This window comes from Phaethon lepturus, unplaced genomic scaffold (genome assembly GCF_000687285.1).
Source record: "Phaethon lepturus isolate BGI_N335 unplaced genomic scaffold, ASM68728v1 scaffold4599, whole genome shotgun sequence".
Taxonomy (NCBI): Eukaryota; Metazoa; Chordata; class Aves; order Phaethontiformes; family Phaethontidae; genus Phaethon; species Phaethon lepturus.
The window spans coordinates 3,705-13,491 of NW_010561091.1; the positions used below are offsets into that span (position 1 = coordinate 3,705).

Sequence of the window (9,787 nt, forward strand, 5' to 3'; positions counted from 1 at the left end):
ATACCTGGAGTTTGATGTTGCTTCCCTCCTAGACGTTTTCACCTCACTCCTGTTTGTCGTCACTTTGTGGAAGGAGAGGATACACTGCACAGGCAGTCTTGATTTCCTGCAGTATGTCTCTCATTAAGTAGAGAAGTTAAAGAAATGAAAATCAATCGTTCAGAACTCCTTCAGAACTCTCCGTTCAGAGAATCCTCTTAACCAGTCTATCGGGGAAATTCTTCTAGCTGCCTTCTATTATAAGGTGGAGTTTTTTTGTTGTTTTTCTCCCTCAGGCTCAACTTGATTGTTCAGTTCTGAACCATGTGGCCTGTGGGTTTATTTACATTTTTTTCTTACTGGCTTTCGAGTCTTGATTGGCAAGATAACCGTACACAGTATATCTGGTAAGCCATGTGGCCTCTTGGTCCACTGTACTATGGTGAAGGTAGCAGCAGTGCATTAGAAAGATGAATGCACAGGGCCAGATTACACTATGTTTCTCAAGTCCTGCTTTAAAACTTAGTATCTTCCTTTCTAAAAATCTGTCTCGGAATAAAGCAGTCATAAGAATAAGGTAGGCTACTTCCTCACTTCATCCTTATTCAGTACTTCACTATTAAGACATTAACTTCAGCAGGTGTATGATAAAGTATGAGGGAGGCTTCAAATTGGGGAGACATAATTCTGCAAGTTTTCTTGTACACCCTGTTCCGGATGAAGCACATGTGAAATGTGCCAGCACCCTTTACAAAGACGCTAATGCTTCGCTTTCATGTCTGAAAATACTTCAGTTGGTACAGGCATAAGAAGCAAATGTGATCTTGGAATGTATCAGGCTGGTGAGTCAGTCATCTTGTGATATGTTAATGTATGCACAATCTCTTCTTCCGACTTACGCGCTACTAGCATATAGAAATTCTTGACTGTTCCCTGGGTGTATATGATGTTAAATGATCTTCATGTTATGCTTTGTACTGCTACATCTCACCCTGCTTTTTTCTCCAGGCTCTGGGGCTACAGAATTCCTTGTGTGTCCTTTTGCCCAGCCTTTGCTGGTGATTGTGCTTCCAAGTTTGTTTGCTGATGTGCAGTTGAACTGTTTTAAAAACTAGTCCATTGGGAACTCATTAATATACCCCTCCATTCTGCTAGTTTCTATTTCACTCTCCCCTTTAGGGAATTTTTGACATAGTTTACAATTCTTGGTCCATTTGTTACTGTTCAGTGGCATTCTGGTGTATTGGATGTTTTACTGAAGTTTAGTTTATATCTTTCAGACATCTGCTATAAATTAGTTTATAATGTAAGTATGGTTTATTCTAGTAATCTGGTATCCTGTGAGTATATTGCATTTATGTTTTCATGTGTCATGTTGCATTTTTATCTTACTTCTGGTTAATTCCCATTTCTAACATTAAAATAGTTTTGAAGCTGATGTTTTATTGAGAACCTGCATGCTCATGGCTGCCTTTCGTCTTACTACGTGTGTGAATAATACCTTTCTGTTCATCCATAAGCAACACAGCCTTACTGTGTTACATGTGTGGATCTTCCTCTGGCTTGGTTTGGGGAGGCAAGGGAAGAGGTGGCCTTAAAAACAGCTGCAAAACTTGTTTTGGTGGTGGCCTCATGCATCTGCATTACCTGCCGGAAAAATGTGGGAAGAATCACAGTTACAGATAACTCAAATGGCAAGCGAGACTGTTTAGTCCTGCTTAAAAAGTAGGACTGTGACTTCAGGCTAGGTTTCTCAGTGCTTTATCCAGCTGGACCTTGAAAACGTCCAAGGATGGAAACTGCACAACTGCTCTGCACAATTAGATTTTTACCTTTATTCCAATCAGAAGCTCTCCTGCTTGTCCATTATGTCTGTTGTCTTTTCTTCTCTCACTATACATCGCTGTAGAGCCTGGCTCTGTCATCTTGATGCCTGCAGGGAAGTTATCTAGAAGGTACAGGAAGGCTGTACAGTCCCTCAAACCCACCTTTTCTTCAGTCTGGAGAAGCTCCATTCTCTTAGCCTCTTCTCACAGCCCCCAACTACCTTGGTGGCCCTTCACTGAAATAGTTTTTGTTTATCAGTGCCTTTCTTATATTGAAAGGGACAGGGGGGAGTGGCGTGGGGACACTAGAGCCAGTATTCCAAAACCAGTCTGAGTGCCATGCTGCTTCTCGCCGGCACACTGTCTGCTGGCTATGCTCCTGTTAAGACAACCGAGGATGCTGTTGGCCCTCCTTGCTGCTGGGGCACACTGCTGGCTTGTGTTCATCTTACTGCCTACGAAGACTCCCAGGGGTTTTCTTACGCAGAGCCGCTCCCTGACTGGGCAGTGCCAGCCCATACAACACAAGGGGCTCTGCCTTCCTGTGCAGAGGACTGTTGTCCTGTTGAATTTCATGAGGTTCCTGTCAGCCTTCGGGTCCCTCTGAATGGCAGCTGTGCCCTCAAGTATGTTGACTGGTCCCCCTAGTTCGATGTCATCTGCAAACCTAATGCAATAAACTTGTACAGTCAAGATGTTTACCACATCATTGGGTATAACTTCACATATACAATAAATCTGTTTGCATGTTAGCAGAGCAGTTTTAGTGCACAAGCCTGCTGCATCATTAGGATAAGCTGACTGATCTTGAACTCTTAGAAAAGCTAGGTACCATTGGCTTAAGTGTGATAAGACAGAGTAAATTCTTAAAGATGTCTCAGGATAACTTGATATTGCTGGTTGATGGTCAAACTGCTTATGGGTTATTGTGTAGACTTGAAGATATACAAATAAATGGGCTTAAATAGCTGAAAGAGGAAGGACAATAATTGGTGGAAAAGTTGACTTCCTTTGCTGTTTCAATAGAGCAGTCATGATTTTTGCAAGTTTTCATTAATAAATACATTTGGTCTGCAGAGAGGTTATATAGTAGGTGGAAATTGCAGTTAGATGATCTCTAATGTATTAAACCGTATACATACATATTTTAGGTGGAGCAGGGAAGGAAGCTTACTGTTGTTAACAAATACCGTGGCATAATCTGAAAATTTGGTGAAGCATTTCTGTTTACCTTGAATTTGAAATGTTATTTTAGAAGAAAGCCCGTGCGATGCACATACCAGGAGCGTCATGCATGGAGCTGGCTTTATGTCTCCTAGCCATCTGGGGAAGTGGCCAGCTTTAAATTTGCTTCTACTGAATTACTTTTCATCCTGAAATCATGCATTTAGTTATTTCTGCCTATATGCCATGCAGCTGACTGGAGAGCAGAAAAGAGGGTCATGTGTTAAGGGGGACCGCAAAGTGAACTGGGATGAGTGCTGAATCTATGCTGCAGGAAAAAGCTATTTTGATGTGTTTGACGTGTTGGTGCAGCATTAACAAGGTTTTGGATGCATTTAGTTTGGGGTTTTGCTTGAGAAAAACGTCACCGAAAGAATCACATGGAGAGCGGTGATAAGGATTAAGAGTGTTGAGAACATGACTTACTAGGAAAGACTGAATCACAGAATAAGTAGTTACTTAGCAAGAGGAGACTAAAAGGGGCATTGTTTGTGACACCGCCTTGGTCTGAAAAACTCCCATTTTGGATAGAAAACTGCAGGCTGCTGGCATCTTGTAGGCTGCTGTTAGGGCCTCTTTGTTTCTGGTTCCTAAGACATTGGAAGATAACTGAAAATAATATTCCAGTAATTAGCATAAGCATATCTAACTTCAGGAGCGGGAGTAGGGTCAACAAGACAGTTGCTCTGTTGAGATGTAGCCCCTGCTGTTAAGAACACCAAGTCACCAAACCTTATGGGATATAAAGATTTCCTACTTGAATCTTTTTTGTTTCTTTATGAATAGACTATAAAGATCTAATTGTTACTGAGTAGAACTAATCTAATAAAGATACAATATTTATGCTGCTTCTGTTTTATCAATTAGAAAATCGTTTCATGAGCTGCTAAATAACAACATACTTGAGAATATTTTGAAGAAAGACTACTTTTCTTTCCTTACCTTCTTGTGATTCAGTTTTTAACAATCTTTACCCCATATGTGCTGTGTGGTGGTTGTTTTTTTTTAACAAGATCCTGCGAAAAATTGTGTCCTAGACAAGCATTTAACAAGGCTGCTGCCTCTGCCTTTTTCTTAAAACACATGTAAATGTAATGCATATCTTGCCGCTCTTGTTGGGGGAGGGGTGTGAATCATCTTGTTCTCATCTCTTGACCATAATAAGCTCAGTAATTAATTGTAAACAATTTGCATTAATTGTTGACTTGTACAGCTTACTTGCTTTATCAAAGGATACTTGTTTGGTTTATCAATATTTCTCAGGAAAAAATGATTTTTGGTAACTTCTGTTAACACTGAAATGCATAGAAGGTCAGCAGCTTATGAAGAGAAACATGGCAACTTGTTTGAGATTTAAGCTTATCACGCAGAAAAATAGTAGGGTAAAAGAAAATTTAATACATTGTGCTCTATGCAGAGCTTGAAGATACTCCTAAGCAATTCTTAGCATGTATCATTGCATTGTTACTCAAAGTACAAATCTTGAGTTCTCTTTACCAGCTTTTATTGCCAGAAGTCCAAAGGATGTGCTAGAAGCATCATCAAACAGAAAAATGAAGGTCTGCTATTCAGCTCACATGGCATACTAAGAAATGAGAAATGTCACTCTTGTAATGTCGATTTGAACTAGCAGTGCCACAGGAATATTTTCAGTCAACCAAAATTCAGTGGCACAGGGCCATACAGAGGCGGTCAGTAGAACTCACCTACAAATACTGGAATTTAACTTCAGTTGCCTTCAAATTTCTGTTGAATAATGCCACTGACTATTCCATATCTTGTGGTCAAAGCTGCCTCATTGAAAGCTGTATGTTCCTAAAACACAGTGTTCCTGAAAACCCTTTTCCTATCTAGTCATCCAGCATTCATGCTAAATATTGGTCTGGTGTCATTTTGAACACTGCCTTCTCTATCTTTCTAGTTCTAGTCTTTTAAATCCTAGACAGTTGAAGTATTTTCTTGTCATTTGTGGATCTGAGATGTACTTTTTCACTTCAGTGTTTCAAGCTGTTGTGGAGGCCCAGTCTTGTGAAATGGTATTTCAGAATTAAAGCGTCAACCCTGATGTTACAAAAGGTCTCTCTTGTTTCTCTCTAGAACAGCATAGCTGGAGATCTGATAACCTAGCACCACAGGTCCCCGTGTTATACAAGTCACTGTTGACTCTTGAGCAGTGTGGTCAGTGGTGTCAGGTTTTTCTTATACCTATAGTCTGAGAACACCAGCCTTTTGTAGTCTTACTGGTTTACTGCTGGTAAATGAGCTAGTGATTGTGTGTAACCTAACAAGATGAGCTCATGTGCAACAAAGTTATCAGGAAAATAAGTAAAACAAAAGGATGAGACTGATTCCCACTGGTGCTGAAGTCTTTTCAGACCACTGCATCCTGTGCTGGCAGTTTTTCCCACTATCACATGCTTTCTAGAGTGCTGAGGGCACAAGGATGGCTGAAAGACTTTTCTGTCCTCTCAGAAATAAATAGCCCGCTCATTCAGTGAGTTAGTTGGAGGTTTCGTGGTTTGCCATCAGGGAGGTCGCATTCTTGTCTGCTACTCTGACCTATTTTCATAGTCGAAATGCCTCCTAGTTTTGTTTCTGAGATGTCAGGTGGAATCGGTGGGTTCTCTATGAACAGGCAGCTCAAGCACTCGGGCTGTGGGCAGAGGTGTTTGGTAGCTACGCCTGGTGCGTGGCCAGCTGGGTGGGCAGCGCACATGTAGCACAGCACTGCCTGCCCCCATCTCTTCTTGACTTGGACTAGGGTCACAGTAGGTTATGAAACACTTGAATCCTGTATCCATATAGTGAGGGGGAAATAAAGCTGTCGCACAGGGAAGGAGTGGAAGTGGGCACTGAAGGGAAGAGCAGGACTTACTGTCTTAGGTATGGGAGGGGATGATATTTAAAAAAGAACTATGAAAAACTGTAGATTATAAGAGCCTGGGGAGTTTGTGGTATGAGTTTTCTTGGCATCTGCTTTCCCCCAGCATGCCTCCAGCAGGGACCTTCTTTCGCCACCTCCGCCCCTCTGGTTGCTTTTACTTTCCTGAAGTTACCAGAGCGCTCTGAAGTCTAAATCATAGTAGGTCCTTCTGCTCTGAAGAAATAACTTTCCTTTTTTATTTTTGGCATAAGGAACAGAAGTTGTTATTGTGCAAGACTTCATTCTACAGTTCAATTACTGCAGAGGGAGCAGATCATAGAATAGTTTGGGTTAGAAGGGACCTTTAAAGGTCATCTGGTCCAACCCCCCTGCAATGAGCAGGGACATCTTCAACTACATCAGGTTGCTCAGAGACCCGTCCACCTGGATGTTGGATGTTTCCAGGGATGGGGCGTCTACCATCTCTCTGGGCAACCTGTGCCAGTGGTTCACCACTCTCATTGTGAAAATTTTTTTCCTTAGATTTAGTCTGAATCTATTCTCTTCTAGTTTAAAACCATTACCCCTTGTCCTGTTGCTACAGGCCCTGCTCAAAAGTCTGTCCCCATCTTTCTTAGAAGCCCCCTTGAAGTCCTGGAAGGCTCCAAGAAGGTCTCCCTGGAGCCTTCCCTTCTCCAGGCTGAACAACCCCAAGTCTCTCAGCCTGTCCTCACAGGAGAGGTGTTCCATCCCTCTGAGCATTTTTATGGTCCTCCTCCAGACCTGCTTTGAGTGGCACCTTTCTGCAAACTCTTTAGACATTTATACATGAACTAGTAAGAAGAAAAATGAAACTTAAATTTGGGTTAGGAAGAAAAAAAACCCCACACAACATTGGGCTATATACAAATGAAGTGTCTTTATACAGTGGTAGTATGGGCCACCTTTATTTCTATCTAATAGCATGAGGGGGTGGGTGGGGGAGTTAAGTTGCTTGTTCCACAAGAGTGCTCCATGTATAGATTATTAAGTCATGTATGGGATCCTGGATTAGATCAGTCTGTCTTCAGCTGCATCATTTGACTTTTGATTAGGAGTATTTGAACCAGACTGCTGTTGAAAGAAAATAATTAGACTGCTGGCAAAGCTTTGATATGGACTGAAAAACTTGGAATGGCTACAGTCAAGCAGCTGTTGCAGTTTTTCAGTAGCTTGGAGGCTCCTGTTGTGTTGTGAGGTCAGGTAAAAACTTTGGTGGCAAAATATTTGACCTGGACGAAGAGAATGTTGCCTACTGTTAGTCTGCACACAAACTTCTAGTGTATTGTATTCCTTACTGACTTGGTTTAATTTTCCCTAGAGACTTTTGGAGCATCTTTAAAAACCATTAATGTAATCTGAAGTAAAGGTTTCTTTCAGGCAACTTTTTAAAAGCTGCAATTAGTAAATAAGGGAAGAAATAACCTTTTAATGCATTGTGTGAAGATAGTAGGATGCAGAATTGTTTAGAAATGTTTAGATGCAGAAATGTTTAGATTTTGAGAATTTCTAGAGAGTTTTTTGAAGTAGGCTTAGTCTTGACTGTCATTCATTGCTATAAAAACTTATGATAATTAATACCATCTATAGATCAATTTTTATCTTGTACGTATGGGAACATTCTCCCTCAGACTTTTTCCAATATATTGAGAAAAGTAGAATTAGTCCAGTGTTTATTTCCTTATTGTAAAAAGAGCACCTCAGCAGCGTACTTAAATTGAATCTGCTATAAATCACTTTTATTGTTGCCCTCTGCAGTTTGCCCAATACAGGAAATGTAAGGTATTTGCTGAGGTTTTATTTTTTTATGTGTATTTATTTCTTGTTTTTTGACACTGCAGAACTTCCTGTGTATTTTGTGTTGGATTTCCACACACGCACCCCCCACCCATCTTGATAATTTCAACTACCCGTGTAGAAATGAGGGGTGTATGAAATTCGTGCAAGTATTTGTCTAGTCTCTTTTCCGTTGTTGCAGTCGGGATGCTAACTAAAAATAGTGATGCACAAAAGTTGCTGTCAATTTATAGCAAGTTTTCTTAGTACCTCAGGTGAGGCTTAAATAGACATACAGCATGTTTTCTATTCTCGATGTAGCTGTGCTAAAATATTTTTAAGTAAGGTTTGTTTCTTCTATTCAATTTGGTTTGAAATATTTCATTAAATATATTCAGTTATGGTAACACAAATGTGAATGTATCAAAATGGGAGTATAACTAATCCCATTGCAGCATGAAAACCTAACATATTCATGTAAGTATTTTGGGCTCCTTCATAGCAGATATTTAACTGTTGAAAGTGGAGGCCTTGTGGTAGAGAGCTAATTTCTTAAGAGATTCACCACAAAAAATGCATATGTGTAAAGCGGATATGTTAAAACCCCACTTTTCTAGATATGTAGAATTAAATGCTTTCTTCCGAATCATGTAAGTACACTGTTACATTGTCTTAATCATAAATATCAAGCCAATTAGTATCAGGAAGTAGAGTATACCTCAGGTGAAAATTGTTGTTGATTTGGCTTATGAAATGGAGGTCATCAAAATACAATGCCCCAATAAAAAGAACAGTTCTTAGCTTGTGTTATTTATTTGGAATCTTTATTGTTTATGCATAGGCTGTATGCGTTTGCTACAGACAGGATAACTGTGGAGTTAAAATACTCATGTTTGTTGTTTTTTTTTTTAGATAAAAAAAGCTTTAAATACTGTACTTATCAAACAGCTTTTAGACAAAAGATCCCAACTGATGAGATCGAATGTACAGGAATTCTAGATCATCTCCCCTCTAAATAACAGTAGTCTGGGTATGATATGAAACCAATTAAACACAGTAGTTCCAGAAATGTTGCGTCCTCATGGGGTCAGTCTCTGATTTAAGGCTTCCTGGATAGCAGCAAGTACTTATGCAGTTAATTGATTCCCAGTTATCTGTGGCTTATATTGGTCAAATTCTTAAAACATTGCAGAGGAATGAAGTCCCCATTCTAGCAGCCGGTTGTCTGTTAGACAGAGTCACTGGGAGCAAGCTGTGTAACTGGTGAATTAGATGTCTGCCCACGGGGCTGTAGTCAGCAGCCTGTGACAGTACTGAGAGAGGAAAATGAATTTAACACGCACGTTGCCTCAATTTTTTTCAGACACTGGCCAGAAGAAGACCCCAGACAAGAAAGATGGGCGACGAATGTCTTTTCAAAAGCCTAAAGGGACTATTGAATATTCTGTAAGTTACTGCTTTATTGTTAGAATGTCATTGCATAGGAAGTGCAGACTTAAAGTTTCATTACAATATATAAGCAAAACAGTAATGTGCATCACCTTTAATCTTAGAATTGTGTGTATCTGATAGCTTATTTTTGACAGGAATTAAATCTGGAATTAGCTAATAGTACTTGAATAATGCTTTTTTATTTGGCTTTTTAAAAAAAAAAACAAACCCACAAGCTAATTGGTCTGACTAGTTTACTTTTAGGTAACTAGTTAGACATGGTAAGTAACATTAATTATAATATCATGTGCAAGTTCCCTGTTTTCAGCATTATTAATAAACTGCTGACAACAGAATGAAGTTGTGGGGGAAGGCTATGTCTTGGTACTGACCTTCTGGCATTCTAATAATTTTCATAGATCTATACCTTTTACTGTACAGATCTGTTTCTGCAGCAGTATCTGAAAATGGAGCCTTTCTCTGCCTGTTCTGTTCTTGAAATGACCCTCAAACTGTGCTGCAGTCAGCTTTTCACATTTGTGGTTACTAAGGGAAACTGAAGTGAGAAGTATCTGTCTTGTGTTATATACTGGAAATATAATTAAGCCTATAAATAATGCTTATAGGGTTGACATTACAATAGGGAAAG

The 9,787-nt window shown here is 39.8% G+C and overlaps 1 protein-coding gene across 4 annotated transcripts in view; it reads left to right on the forward strand.

Moving 5' to 3' along the window:
• Positions 1-272: 272 nt before the first annotated feature.
• The window catches only part of OXR1 (oxidation resistance 1), a 77,147-nt gene continuing 67,632 nt past the window's right edge, over positions 273-9,787 (forward strand). For 3 of the 4 annotated variants that reach the window (XM_010293866.1, XM_010293867.1, XM_010293868.1), the window contains exon 1: positions 9,022-9,153. In XM_010293866.1, coding sequence (XP_010292168.1) covers positions 9,034-9,153 — 120 coding nt within the window. In that variant the 5' untranslated portion in view covers positions 9,022-9,033. Of the gene's footprint in view, positions 360-9,021; positions 9,154-9,787 lie in introns of those variants that run through there. The other variant, XM_010293865.1, reaches the window with a different exon arrangement.